The sequence below is a fragment of the Mytilus californianus genome, unplaced genomic scaffold (genome assembly GCF_021869535.1).
Source record: "Mytilus californianus isolate M0D057914Y unplaced genomic scaffold, xbMytCali1.0.p SCAF_1, whole genome shotgun sequence".
NCBI lineage: Eukaryota > Metazoa > Mollusca > Bivalvia > Mytilida > Mytilidae > Mytilus > Mytilus californianus.
Genome location: NW_026262581.1, coordinates 55,413,069 through 55,428,868, shown reverse-complemented (window position 1 = coordinate 55,428,868; position 15,800 = coordinate 55,413,069). Strand labels below are relative to the sequence as shown.

The 15,800-nt window shown below is 32.0% G+C and overlaps 1 protein-coding gene across 1 annotated transcript; it reads left to right on the top strand.

The window, feature by feature from the left end:
* The first annotated feature begins 1 nt into the window (after position 1).
* LOC127721803 (EEF1A lysine methyltransferase 2-like) lies at positions 2–15,381 on the top strand. Its single transcript, XM_052228605.1, has 6 exons — positions 2–102; positions 8,141–8,206; positions 8,864–8,981; positions 10,106–10,213; positions 11,839–12,073; positions 15,250–15,381. The coding sequence occupies exons 1-6, from the start codon at positions 47–49 to the stop codon at positions 15,345–15,347; spliced, it is 681 nt and encodes a 226-aa protein (XP_052084565.1). The 5' UTR covers positions 2–46; the 3' UTR covers positions 15,348–15,381.
* The last annotated feature ends 419 nt before the right edge of the window (positions 15,382–15,800 follow it).

Genomic DNA, 15,800 nt, shown 5'->3' with positions numbered 1-15,800 from the left:
TTTTTTTTCGGAAGGTCTCTGACAATATCGCGTGTATGTTGTTGACATGTCAGGTCCTGGGCAACGTGATTTTGAATCATCATCATTAGGCACTATTGAACAGTAAGCACGTGTGAACAGTAGCAAATGCGTATTATATAAACATTATGATGTCGGAGGTTGTCACTTTGTAATTTTATTGATTACATGGCCCAATTGATGAATTGTTATAATTGGGCGAATTATAGTTATCTCGTACCATTGTAAACTCGTACCAATGTCAACTCGTACCAATGTCAACTCGTACCACTAAAAAAAAACTCGTACCAATGCAAACTCTTACCACTGCTAATGTAACAGCCACTATGTTCCGTCGGTTACTTTGTTCCGGCGGAACTTTTCAACTACTTATTTCGTTCCGATGGAACTTTCCAACTAGTTGTTTTTATTCCGAGAGCAGTCGAAAAGTTCCGGAAAAAAATAGCTAGTTGAAAAGTCCCGGAACAATGTAGCTAGTTGAATAGTTAACCGTAACCCTTACCCTAACCCTAACCCTAACCCTAACCTAACCCCAACCCCAACCCTAACCCTAACCCTAACCCTAACAAAGAGGATCTTTGTGACTAGTTGATAAGTTCCGTTTGACTTTTGTGGCTAGTATGTTTATTCCCCTTTGAAAAGGTTCAAAGATAATATGTTGCGCTTTTACTTTGCATCAATTCTCCAAATGGAACTTTGTGACTGGTGATAAGTTCCGTTGGAACTTTTGGGCTAGTTTGTTAGTTCCTGTTTTGACTTATTTGCCAAAGAGGAACTTTGTGGCTAGTTGATCAGTTCCTTTTGACTTTTGTAATCAGTATCTTGGTTTCCCTTTGAAAGGTTCAAATATAATATGTTGCGCTTATACTTTGCATCAATTCTCCAAATGGAACTTTCTGCCTGGTTGATAAGTTCCGTTGGAACTTTTGGGCTAGTTTGTTAGTTCCGGTTTTGACTAATTTGGCAAAAAGGAACTATCTAACTAGTTGATATGTTTTGTTGGAACTTTTCAACTAGTCACTTTGTTCCGGTGGAACTTTTAAACCAGAGGAAGAACAAAGTAACTAGTTAATATGTTCCTCCGAAACTTTTCGGCTAGTTAGTTCTTTCCGCCCGGAACTTTCCAACGTCGGAACAAAAGAGCATTTACACTAACTCGTACCACGGTAAATTCATACCATTGTAAACTCGTACCAACTTATTTAAATGCATTCAAATGGTGTTTAATGATGAATATATAACTTTAATTTCACTCAATACCTCTTAAGTCTATAAAATGTATATAATTTGAAATTACAATGACCGTCTAATTTTCATTGTGTAATATTGGATAGAGAAAACCGTGGCAGATTGGCTTTGTTGTCTCCCTTGAATAGACTCTTTTTTAAACTTTTACTGACCACTATTTGATATAATTTTTTTATCATTCCAAATCAGTAACATTGAATGGATTTGGGTACCAAAAAAAATCATAAAACATTCGTATTTTTGAATATATTTTTAATGGTACGAGTTTTCAGTGGTACGAGTTCTGATTGGTACGAGTTTACGTTGGTACGAGTTAACTTTTTTGGTACGAGTTTACGTGGTACGAGTTAACTTGCTTCCATTGTTATGATGCCAATATGGTAAAGTTGTCATTAGACAACGAATGATAGAAATCAGAGACATATAATATGTATTATATGTCTCTGTAGAAATCGAAGCTGATGACTCTTCCAGTTTTTCATCCTCCTGCACATTAATTCATATAGACGACTTTAGCACTTTCCCATACATTTCCTACGTCACATGTTTTTATGTCACAGTAAGCCGTACTGAGAATTGATTGTTCAATGAGAATTCTAGTCACTTCAGCACCTGGTTAAATCGGCACCTGGTTAAATCGGCACCTGGTCAAATTGGCACTTAGTCAAATCTGGAATTGGTTAATTTCGGCATCCACAATTAACATTATGTTTTGCAAGTAAACCATAAAGTCTCTGTTTTTCATGAAAAAGAACAATTTAAATTACAATGGTAAAATCAGTTTTTATCTGCATCTGTGGATTTTTAACAACAGCTTGTGTAATGGCTTCTTTGTTTACTTTTTTTTTTTAATTATAAAAGATCAAAATCTATCTGAAAATTGTTAAAACAATAAACAGATTATTGTTTGTAATAGATAAATTCATAAGTTTTTTAAAGAAAGCCAACTGATTATTGCTTATTGTGTATTCTTCCAGCTTAATAACATGTGCTGAATTTTTTAAAATGTACAAAATAAACCTCTGAAATTTTGCAAAAAAATATATTTTAAAATAAAACGAAAATCTATTCTCAACTAGAAATGACAGATAACGGTAAAAATAAAATAAGTGCCAGTTGCATTATCATTTGCTGAATTGACTTTAAATAAGTGTCGATTTGACTAGATGCTGATTTAACCAGGTGCCGATTTGACTTTTTCTATAGGTGCCGATTTGACTCGTACCGTTCAATGAAGGGTCAACCAGTGCAAGGACAAAAGCGGAGACAACTCTGAGTCAAATCAGACCAACTAATAAGTCAACTAGTTGTCTATAATGACAATTAATTCAGACAAAATATTAAAAAAGGATTTGAAAGAACTATACATGTTATATATAAATGATTATCAATTATTAAATGACTTAATGTTATATTTTACTTGATAATATCATTTGAATTTGCAAAACATATTAAAAAAATGTTTAATGTGAATTCAAATTTTTACTTATCTTTATCAATTTATTATAAAACTTAATTTACACAAAAAGTGTAGTTCTTTCTTTGATTTTGTGTGTCTTGGGTTTTACTTAGTGCTAAATTTATATGTAGCTTGTGTAAATGACATACTTGTTACTAATGTTACCTGACTTGAAATTATTTCTTTGATGAAATAAAGACGTGTTTGTGTATTATATAGTTATAGTCTTATTTTAAAATTGGAGTATGCTTGGACTAATAACAGTCCTTTAAAAATAGTAGAGGATATAACATATGTCAAGCAGAAAAATAGAATCTACCAAAACATTACATTTAATCATACAGCTTTCATACATCAGAAATAAAAAAAATCAAGGGAGCGTCATTCAATCTTCAACAATAGACAGATGCATGTCAATACAAATTGTCCCAAGTCTAAAAATTGTGATATTGAATTGTCTATATAGATGTCTCTTCATAAACAGTCCGAGTTGTCTTTTTCGTCATTTGTATACTCTTCAGACACAGTCTTTTTCATTAAATTATTTATATAGCCAAAACTCTATAGTCTAATTTTATACTTGTTTGAATTGGCATTATAGACGGTCCAAGTTGACTAATTGGCAGTCCGAGTTGTCTTCATAGACGTCAAAGTTATACCCGTGCCGAGGACGTATATTAGACTCCTTGAACGGTGTAACTCATTCATAGAAAAACTCAAGATTGTTCTATGCAGATTGTCATTATCAATGAACATCAAAGTACAAATTACAGTAATATTAAGTGCTGTCTTGGCTGCAGAACCGTAGCTCTTAGGTTCTATAGATTTTTTTTGACAATTTGGAATCATTTGGTCCGCGAATTGTCAAAAAATATCGAAAGGACCTAAGAGCTACAATTCTGCAGCTAGTGCTGTCTAATCCACATTTTGGATTTAGAGTAGAGTAGTTTTTCCTCAAAGTGTTTAATGATTTTGTAAGACCAAATAGCATTGGAAATAAGTTGTGACAATTGATTTGAATATTGCTGAAAATGGTTATAATGATCTGTATATAAGCAAACAGCTTTGCCTTCAAATTCCAACTGAAATAAGCTGTTTTATCTCAATGTATAAACCCTGTTCTTAATTACTGAATTCCTTCTAGCTACAGTCACTATGAAGAACAATAAAAACGCTTACTTCATCATGTAACATGGAAATAAGTAATGCATATTCACTTGATGACTTTAAGGCATGGTGAAATATGAATAAAGGGGTATATGCCAATGAGAAAGAAACCCAATAAAATACAATAAGTAAAGACATCTAGAAGTCAAATATTACCTTCAACAAGACTGACAACCTCTAAATTGTCTCAAATCTAGACAATAGAGATATCAAAGTGTATCATTTTGCTTCAATCAGAAATGAAAAGGCATTTTATAAAGATGTGTTCAACAGTGTATATAAAAATATGGAGATGTGGTATGATGATCAATAAGACAAGTATCCATAGACCATATGTGTGAACAATTACAGGTCACTATCTGGCCTTCAACAATGAGCAAAATTTATGATGTTTAGCAATTAAGTCATATGTATAAAAGGCCCCAAATAGGAAAAAAATGTAAAAAGAGAAGACCAATGGTCTGATTTAATTTACAACGTGAACAAAAAATCAAATATTGCAGACAGCAACCAACAAAACCACTGGATTACATGTTCCTGACATGGGACAGACACACAAAGAATGCGACCAGGTTTAACATGTAAATGAGTGCACAATGCTTGGCTAACCAGGGACAGTGATGTAACAACACTTCATACGAACAAACTAAAAATCAGTTTGATACTTAGTACAAATACAAATAACAAAAAGACAAAAGACACCTGGCACCTTTTAAGAGCACTTGCAATTACTGAAAACAAGTTCTAATATAAGCATAATTTTAACTAATGATTAAACAATGTAGGTCCTATACCTATCTGTTAAGATATTTCTTATTGGACAGGATGATACCATATAACTGCTAAGAAGCAAAAACTAGGTAATCGCCTCATTTGTCTATTTAATAGTAATATAATGATAATAATAACGATAATCATTTTTGAAAGAAAAATCAGTTATTGATTTGGGGATGTACGGCGGGCGGGAGGCTGCCAAACAGTGTCCGTTCATTAACATGAAAACGCTTTGACGAAATCTTTTAAAATTTAGATATGTTGTTTCCTGTGACTAAATGAAGGTCAGGTTCAATTTTCCTGATTTTAGCTGTTCTCGTTGTTGAGTTGTAGACCTTTCAGTAGCAAAAGTGAATTTTATTATATCAGTGTTCTCCCCAGATATTTCATTTAGCATCCTGGAAAACAGGGAAATTTGAAATACCATCTTGTTTTTAAAAATTATAGCATCACATCCATAACATAATCTATAAGAAAACCAATTCAGATAGCATCATATTCAAGAAATATAGCATCACATTACCATGATGTTATAAGGCCCTGGGGAGAAAACTGTATATGATTTTGAGTTATTTCCCTTTGAACAGAAATGGTGGAATTAATAAGTATTTTTTTCTATGTCATTTGGTCTCTTGTTTATTTTGAGTTATTTCCCTTTGAACAGAAATGGTGTAATTAATAGGTATTTCATCAGAAATTGAATTCCTGTGTTCTTTGATATGCTGATTCTAATAATGTACTTAGATTTTGGATATTGTACGCGGGTTATTCAGTGTGCACCACATTTTTGATGTTATTTCTTCATAGACAGAAAAAATATTACAGTCATTTCTTATAATTTAATTCTAAATTCCATTTTAAACCTGAGTAAACCATGAAAAAACGTTGATGACGTCACCGTCACATGACAAAATAATGTCTATGAGCTAATAAACAAAACAACGTCAGCCAATCAGAATACGCGTTACATCCAAAATTAAATTATTGGACTATAATAGGTAAATGTCCAATTTCAAATTTTTCAGTTGTTTGACCACATTCCTTTTGTGTCACAAACCTATTTGTTTTAAGCTTAAATGTTGTGTCCATACTTGCTCAACTGTTCAGGGTTCGACCTCTGCAGGAAAATCCCGTTTGCTGTCACTCTGACAGCCTCTTGTTTTTTATTTAAAAAGGATAAACACAGTAAAGTTGAAAAAATCAATCTTTCCTTAGGCCCAAACATATGGGGTCTCATCCCAGATCCCACTTATTGTTTTTGTCAGATTCCTGTTTCGGGCTTATCACTGTAATAATAGCACTTGTAATTTAACTTGTCCAGCTCGTCTTTGTTTCCCATTTTCACGCACAATAATTTTACATTCAGGAGTCATGCTCACAAAAAAAATCGGCCAATCCTGCATCACACTAAGACCCCAATGAGACCCACTACATATAATATAGCCAAAAACAGATGTTAGCACATAGTTAATTAATAGTTCAATGTTTCATAATTAATTATAAAACAGTTAGAGATGTACATGTAATAAAAAAATTGTGAAAAAGATATTATATACATATCAAAATAATACATTTGGTATTAAAAAAAAAAGCCAGCATCTTATCACCTCATGGTAGTGTGCTTGTCTCAATACTTAAGTTCAGTAATAATCTGTTTTACCATGTCTGATTTCATTTTACACAAAAAAGTCATGTGATAACGTCAGAAATCAATGAAATGTTGGGATCAGTATAACATCGTCTGCATCAAAACATCAACATATGGGTGCTGTCACCTTACAGACTTAGGTTTTCATCAGGGTGAAGGGTTCAAACTAGTAGTGTGGTTGACTATTTGAAGTGGAAATCTATTTAATATATTACATTAGTTTAATTTGCCTGTGTAAAAAATAGGCTTGTACATAGAAAATGTCATGTGATACCACTTTTTCAATCTCCACATTGAAACAATAGTGAGTTTCCTTCGAAGATGGATCAAGCACAAGACTTTAAAAAATGACATTTGCTGCTTTTCAACCAGGCTAACAGAATTGTTTAGTAAGAGCAATTGGTTGCCTGGGAATTAAGATAGGGTGACATATGTTGTTCATTGTTGTTTGTGCATTTAATTTCCGAGTGGTTGGTGTGTGTGGTCTGCTGAACGTTCAAATATTTTAATTATTTTCTGTTATTCTTTTCTAAATGATAATATGACAAACATTTGCAAACTTTAAACAATTTTCATGCCCCCCGCTGTAGCAGAGGGGGCATTAAGTTTTACCATTGTCCGTCTGTACATACTTCCCAAAATTGGTTTCAGTTCTCTAACTTGAGTTTGCCTCAACCAAATGTTATGAAACTTATACACAATGCTTATTACCACAAAACACCGATCAAGTTTGAATTTTAGTGGCGTCATTTTAACCGTCCTAGAGTTATGCCCCTTTATAAATGGAAAAATTGCAAAATTTTTAGTTTCTGTTCTCTAACTTAAGTTTGCCTCAACCAAATATTATGAAACTTATACACAATGCTTATTATCACAAAACACAGATCAAGTTTGAATTTTGGTGGGGTCAATTTAACCATTCCCGAGTTATGCCCCTTTATAAATGGAAAAAAAATGCAAAATTTTTAGTTTCCTTTCTCTAACTTAAGTTGCCTCAACCAAATGTTATAAAACTTATACACAATGCTTATTACCACAAAACACAGATCAAGTTGAATTTTGATGGCGTCACTTTAACCATTATCGAGTTATGCCCTTTATAAATAAAAAAATTGCAAAAATTTTAGTTTCCATTCTGTAACTTAAGTTTGCCCCAACCAAACATTATAAAACCTATACATAATACACATTTATCATTATTGAGTTATATCCCTTTATAATGTTGTATGCAAGCGGGGGCATCATCTGTGTCCACGGGGACACATTCTCCATTTATTTTATATATTTCACTTGCTGTCTAATACGTAAAAAAGTTACCACATTAAATGCTGCATTGATTTGTTTGTCTTGTACAAAGCATGGCATATTCCTATTAAATAAGTGTGATCTATTGGATGAATAATCATGATACCTTATCTTTTAAAGCTTTACTGGCAATGAACATCAAAGACAGAATTAACAACTCATCAACACAAGTTATTAAAAAAAATGAATGGATGTTTGAAATTAGAAAGACAAATCATAGCATCATATGTTATTTGGGATCTCTACAAGGGATATAATTTCTGGTAGTATTTTATATCCCCATAGCCCATATTCCCTGAGAACCCTGAATAACAATTATATTATACTGGAGTGTAATTACGATTCTTATCTTTGTTTTCAGGGTTTTTTAAGTCATTTACCTTATCAAGGTAACCAATCAAGTTGCAGGATCAGCTGGTTTAGTTCTCTCCAGTATAATATATATGAATGTATGTACCAGTTCATTTTTCATTCATATTGATACATATGGATAAACTGGCTTCCTCTTATTTCTTTTTCAGCTGGGATTCCACATATGAAATAGAACTAGAAGCCTTTAAAGATATAGGTGATGTTGGAGAGATATGGTACATTTTTATGGAAAATATAGGTTTAAAAAAGTTCACTTTTTGTAGGCTTTTGATAGGACCAGGATTATGTTGTGGTATATTTATATACTTATATTTGATATACATTTTGTACTATGATATTCATATATAGAGCCAGGAAAAAGATGGCAATAAATGAAGATGTTCAGTATTGATGATTGAGCCGACAAACCAACAACACAAATGAAAACAAAACTTTTATGTATGTCAAATATATTTTAAAAGTTTAATCAAAGCTTTTGAAGGTAACTTGCATATTGTTTTATTTCTTGAATGAGAAATAAATTCAAACATTATGTAAAAATAAGGAGATGTTGTATGATTGCCAATGAGACCACTATCCACCAAAGTTCAAATGAAGTGGATGTAAGCAATTATAGGTAACTGTACGGCCTTCAACATGGAGAAAAACCCCTTTTATTGAAAGATACAAATGAATGAGAAATGATAAGCTGGCCCTGATATTCCCAAAATAGTAACAAATGCAACCTTTGTTTATGTACCAGCTTTTTGAATTAATAATGCAAACAGCAGTATTTTAAGTTCTCCCATAAAATGCTTTTGATGGAAGCAGCAGGTTGTAAAAATAAAGATTCCAAAAAATCAAGAACTTTTAATACCTGTTTAATATTCTAGGTTTGGAGAGGATAGCCAGGAAAGAATACTGGATTGGATTGAAGATAATGAGGAAATAAAAACAGATAATTCCATAATAGATTTAGGCTGTGGCAATGGAATGCTTCTTGTAGAATTGGTAGTTTGCTTATTGTCGTGTCCATGAAAATTGTTTTACTTTATTCTTCTTTACTGATGACTAACATGAGTAAAAATTTCTACTATACTTTTCACTTTCTTTAAAGTCATGAATGATATTATCTCCTTCAATATCATTCAAATCTCCAATAATTTTTCAAACACAGTTATTTGTTCTCATCATTAGAATTTTTGTTTTCAAGAGTACAATACTATCAGCACTGACAAACATGACATCACCGCTCACTCTTGAAAATATTCATGGTTTATGTTTCTTTTAAGTTACATATAATGCATTTCCCTAAATTTCTTATTAAAGATGACAATGCAAAATGTGTAACAGTATCTTTTCTATATGATGAGGATACAAATACTAATATACTGTAAATTCAGAAATTATTGCATGCATTTATTATTGTGATTTTTGAAGAATAAACAAAAATGTGAGTTTATAATTATTGTGATTTTAGGAAAAGCTACATACAGATACATGTATTTGATATCAGAATGCGAGTTGTTATTATTGCGATACTAAAGTAGTCGCATTATTAGCATTGATAAAAACGTCGCGATAATTTCTGAATTTACAGTACCTACATACTTGTTATAATATATCTTTGAAACTCAAATGTAATAATGTACTGGAAGAGTCAGGATCTTCAAAGTTTTAACTTTTGCTCTTTTATTAGGACCAAAAAGATTGAATATTTACAAATGCTAATTGACAAAGTATGCTAGAAGCATATGAAAAATACACTTAGTTGTAACAGACAAGTACAAAATGGTTTGCTTAAAATGTCTATGAGGATATCCCCAAACATATCCTAGGCTCTTGTCTGAATACCCTATTTATATGAACAAAGTATGTTGGATATACATCATTCAGTCAGCAATCAAAAGAAAACATCATAAGACACTCCTTTCCAAACCTAGAACAAATGATAGCTTGATTTTTAACTATCCATCAAACCCTTATTTGTATTAAGATAGGAAATTGGAATCATCTTCATGTATAGAAAATATAAACATTACAATTTTAAAATAAGCCATGGAAATCATATTAGATATAAAATGAAATACACTAACTATATAAGTGATATTAACAGATTTGTTTTAATACTTTAGAGCCAGAGAAGTTACGGTAATTTGACAGGAGTGGACTATTCTGCTGGTGGAATAGAATTAGCCAAGTCTATAGCTGAAGGCAATAATGCTGAAAATATAAAATATGAAGTAAGGATATTTAACTTTTTATTTTTATAATATAATATCAAGCTGATTAATGTTCAAAGATTGGTTAAAGCAGTTTACAGATTTTACAATCAGTCAAGATGTCAGTATTTAGAATTTAGCTTTTTGCTATGTAGATGTTATTATTCGCTCTGCAAATACGTTTTAGGTGAGTATATAGGAATAGCCATGTCTGTCTGTCCATGTACCTTGTATTAAAGTGCCAACTCCTCGTGAAAGGTGAGATGGATATTGATGATCTTTACACAGTTGATTTTCATACATTTTTAGATCATTTAGAATTTATAAAGGTTAGAAAAATAATTTACACTTCAAAGAGATCTGCTGGAAACCTCATACACTGGACAGAAATATTTTAAATCTTGCTTTTTGAAATTACTCAATGCCCCTTCTCTTCATTCTTAACAAAAATTTCTTGATGATATATTTTTAACAGTTTTTTTATGCAGATCATCAAATTTTAAAATTAACTAATTTCCTAGTAACAATGATTTCATTTTCAATGTCATATGATAATTGATGCACACTATAAATTTTTGCTTTCTGATAGTTTTTCATACATGCAGTCAACTAATGATTATCTGCTGAATCTTAATTGGTACACAATCTCCTTTTAAGAAAATTTGTTATGAATATAATCCACATTTCATTCTAGTTTTAATATTAATACAATGCATTGATTAGTCATTTATTTCCCCTGTCACAATTGATTGATTAAGTTAAACGCATTGCTGAGTTATTTTTTCAGTCTTTTGCATTATATTTTTTAATTAAATACATTTGTTTTCCATTGTTGGGCAGTTATCTCCCCTGTCACAAGTATGTTACATTGCAATCCCAATACAAGCTTCTGTCACAATCTATTGTCTGTTCTTATTGCAACTCAAGTTTAACTCTTTGCTGTGTTATCTTTCTCAGCCTATTGCATTATACTTTTTAATTTAGTACAGTAACTGTTGTTGTCCCGTATTGAGTCAGTTACCTCCCCTGTCACAAGTATGTTGACTATTTTTAATGCATTAAAATCCTGTAACAAGCTTTGAAATACAATATTTTTTGTCACAATTTGTTGAATGTAATGATTTAAATGGAAATTTCATCTTTTATATCAGTTATTATTTTTTCAGGTACGTGCATGTATTATGATACTTTTGGAAACACAATGTTGATTTATTTTCTTAAGAGATTATCTCCCTTGACACAATCTGCAATTTATCTATTTGTAAAAACGTTAGTTTATCTCTTCTATCATCATTTTACTTCATAGATAAATCTTTAATCTTATTGGTTAATTTTCATCCCTGTCACTCTAGATTTTGTACTTATTGGATAACTAGATGTGTTGTTATTCAATTCTCTCTTTGTGACAGTCTTACTTTCTGTTCAAGTCTTACGTGGAGTAAAGAAAACTTTATTTTGAATCAATCAAAAATATTCTGGATTAGTAAAATAAGATCACATAACTTCCTTCATTTGAATGAAAGTCGCAGAAATTAACTGAATTTTTGTTTATTTTATTGAAATCTTGACGGACCATTTGCTGTTTTTTTGCAATCCAACATGACATAAGACCCCCATAATAAGTATCATGTTTACCTTTTTTTCAGGTGGCAGATTTGATTTGTGATGATGCAAACAAGAAATACACATGTCTTGGTCATACATATAAAGTATGTGTAGATAAAGGTACTTATGATGCCATCAGTCTGATGCCTTCAGATGAAATACCAGCACGACAATCCTACCTCCAAACACTGAAGAGGTTAATGACCGATGATAGCCTCTTTATCATTACCTCTTGTAACTGGACACAAGATCAGCTTGTAGAGTTCTTTGGATCAGGTATGAAGATATCTTATATTTTTTGTATGCAAAAAACTTGTAAATAGGAAGTGTCAGGGTTTTAATATTGATGTACCACGGATTCATTTATTTTCATAGGTACCAATTTTCTTTGATTGAGAGGAATTTGTATATGTTGAACATTTGAATTTGTGGTTCAGCTTTACCAACAAAATATGTGAAAATTGGTATCCCATAAATATCATTGAATCAGTAAGTGTTTGGCGTTATTTTCTTGTATCTATACATGTGTAAATATATAATTTTTTGTACATCCGCAAAAAATTTGCGTTCGTATGATGCTATCGTCGTCGTCGTCCGAACAAACATTTGGTTTCCGGACAATAACTTTAGTTTAAGTGAATGGATCTCTATGAAATTTGACCAGAAGGTTCAATACCACAAAAGGAAGGTTGGGATTGATTTTGGAGGTTATGGTACAAACAGTTTAGGAATTAGGGGCCAACAAGTGGCCAAAAACAAGCATTTTTGTAGTTTCCGGACAATAACTTGTGTGTAAGTGTATGGATCTCTCTGAAATTGTACCACAAGGTTCCATATCACAAAGGGAAGGCTGGGATTGAGTTTGGGGGTAATTGCCCCAAACGTTCAGGAATTAGGGGCAAAAAAGTGGCCAAAAACAAGCATTTTTCTAGTTTCCAGAAAATAACTTCTGTTAAAATTTATGGAACTTTCTGAAATTGTATATTTTTCCTGAAAAGAAAAAAAACTTCAAAATTTCAAAAAAAAATGGGGGGGGGGGGGCATTTTTTTTTCAAATTTTATTTTGGGGGTTCATATTTTTTATTCTTCAAAATTTCTGATTTTTTTTGAGATGGGGGACAAATTTTTTGGGGGGATTTTTTTTCCCAAAAATTTTCCATTTTACATTGATTATTGTCCCGACTGCGACGAAAGTCGCAGTACGCAAGACATAGGTATTACTATCTGGCGGCGGCGTAAACTATTTGTATAAAGCTTTATATTTCAGAAGGTAAAAGACCTGGATGCTTCATACCTTGTATGCAGATACTTTATGTTACGAAGTTTCCGTCTGTCATATGCCCATTGTCCTTGACCTCATTTTCATGGTTCAGTGGCTACTTGAAAAAAAATTACAGTTTTTTTGTCATGTGAATTTCTCACTTATTATGAGTAATAGTATATGGGTTCCTTGCATCGTCTACATGTCCATCAGACAGGGTTAACCTGACCTCGACCTCAATTCATGGATCAGTGATCAAGGTTAAAGTTATGTGATAAGGTCCATTTCTTAGATACTACAAGTCACAGGTCAGCTATATGTGGTGTATGGAATGATTGTATGGGGAACATGTCAGACTGGCAGGTTTCATCTGACCTTGACCTCATTTTCATGGTTCATTGGTCATTGTTAATTTTTTGTGTTTTGGTCTGTTTTTCAAGTATTGTAAGCAATAGGTCAACTATATTTGGTGTATGGATTGATTGTAAGGTGTACATGTCTGTCTAGCTAGTGTCATCTGACCTTGACCTCATTTTAATGGTTCATTGGTCAATGTTAAGTTTTTATGTTTTGGTCTGTTTTTCAAGTACTATAAACAATAGGTCAACTATATTTGGTTTATGGAATGATTGTTAGGTGTACATGTCTGTCTAGCTGGTGTCATCTGACCTTGACCTCATTTTCATGATTCATTGGTCAATGTTAAGTTTTTGTGTTTTGGTCTGTTTTTCAAATACTAATAGCAATAGGTCAACTATAATTGGTGTATGGAATGATTGTAAGGTTTACATGCCTGTCTAGCCAGTATGTTCTGACCTTGACCTCATTTCCATGGTTCATTGGTTAACATTAAGTTTTTGTGTTTTTACCATAAGCAATGGGTCAACTATATTTGGTGTATGGAATAAATTGTAAGGTGTACATTTTTTATCTGACCCTGACCTCATTGTCATGGATCTTTAAAAATGTTAAGTTTATGTGATACTTGTAGTAAAATCTTTATCTTTAAGACTTTCAACATAAAATCAATGGTCAGTAAAACAGGAGAGACATTTCAGCGTGTGCACTCTTGTTTCTGATTTATATATAAAAGCAACAAATACTGATATGGCAGGAGATACACACCAAATGGTGTGTAAATTATTATATATAACAGATTAAGTATTGTGCAACAGCACAGTATTGCGCAATAGCAAGAAATCTTCAATTGAAAATAAATACAAATCTTTTAACCAATTTCAATGGGATTAAATTAAGTCTTTAATTTTTGGGGGTTCTAACCTTGTATTACTATTTTGGTTATTGGGCCCCATTTTTAAATTGGTCTACATTGAGATCCAAAGGGTCCAAAATTAAACTTTGTTTGATTTCATCAAAAACTGAATTATTGCGGCTCTATGATATGCTGAATCTTATTGTGCATATAGATTTTCTATTTTGGGCCCTGTTTTCATATTAGTCCATATTAAGTTTTGAAGGGTCCAAAATTAAACTTTGTTTGATTTCAACTAAAATTAAATTTTTGGTGTTTTTTATATGCTGAATCTAACCATGTTGTTAGATTTTGGATATCAGACCATACTAGGTAAATTAAATGTCCCATTACAAATTTTTAAGATCTTTGACCACATTTATTTTGTGTCAGAAACCTATATTATGTCAAAAATTTGATCACAATCCAAATTCAGACAGTATCGAAGCTTGAATATTGTGTTCAAACTTGCCCCAACTGTTCAGGGTTAGACCTCTGCGATTGTATCAGGCTGCGCTCGGCGAAGCATTTTATTAAACATAAAAGAACAAGTTAAAAGGCAGGGTTCTTGGTCCAACAGATATTTCATTAAGTCTGTATAGACATTAACTTTTTTTTCAAACATGAAAAATTGAAAAAGACTTTTTGGTAATCATGCATAATGTTCTATCATCTAACATTTTTTTGAATGATAGTTGACTCATAGATACCACACCTCTTTTTAGTCAGATGAATGATAGTTACAGAAGAAATATATTTCATTAAAATAACTTCATCTTTTTTGACTTTTGAATGTACCAGTCATCTATGGTGAAACAACATATTAAATAAGAAGATCAATCTGCATGTGCAAAGTTTAAGATCTGAAATTAGTGGTCTCAATGTAGATTTTCAATAATTGTCTTCCTATAATGACTCGTACAATTTTTTTTTTTTTAGATTTCAAGCTGCATGACAAGATAAAGACTCCAAGTTTCCAATTTGGTGGAAAAACTGGAAATACAGTGACATCTTTGATATTTAAATTGAAATCATGATATATGTGCAATAAATATATCAGTCTTGTTTTTACATACAGTGTTTAAGCCATTTCAATTGATATTTTATTGTGTGTCTTTTTATACTGTAATGTTACACCATTATTTCATGTTAGGGTGAAGGTTGGCGCCTGTTAAAACGTTTAAACCTGCTGCATTGTTTTGCACCTATCCTAAGTCGGGAGCCTGTTGTTCAGTGGTTGTCGTTTGTTGGTGTGGTTCATAAATGTGTATGTTTCTCATTTTTTATATAGATTAGACCATTGGTTTTCCTGTTTGAATTGTTTTACTCTTGTCATTTTGGGGCCCTTTATAGCTTGCTGTTCAGTGTGAGCCAAGGCTCTGTGTTAAAGGCCGTACTTTGACCTATAATTGTTTACTTTTTACACATTGTGACTTGGATGGATAGTTGTCTCATTGGCACTCATACCACATCTTCTTATTTATATTTAA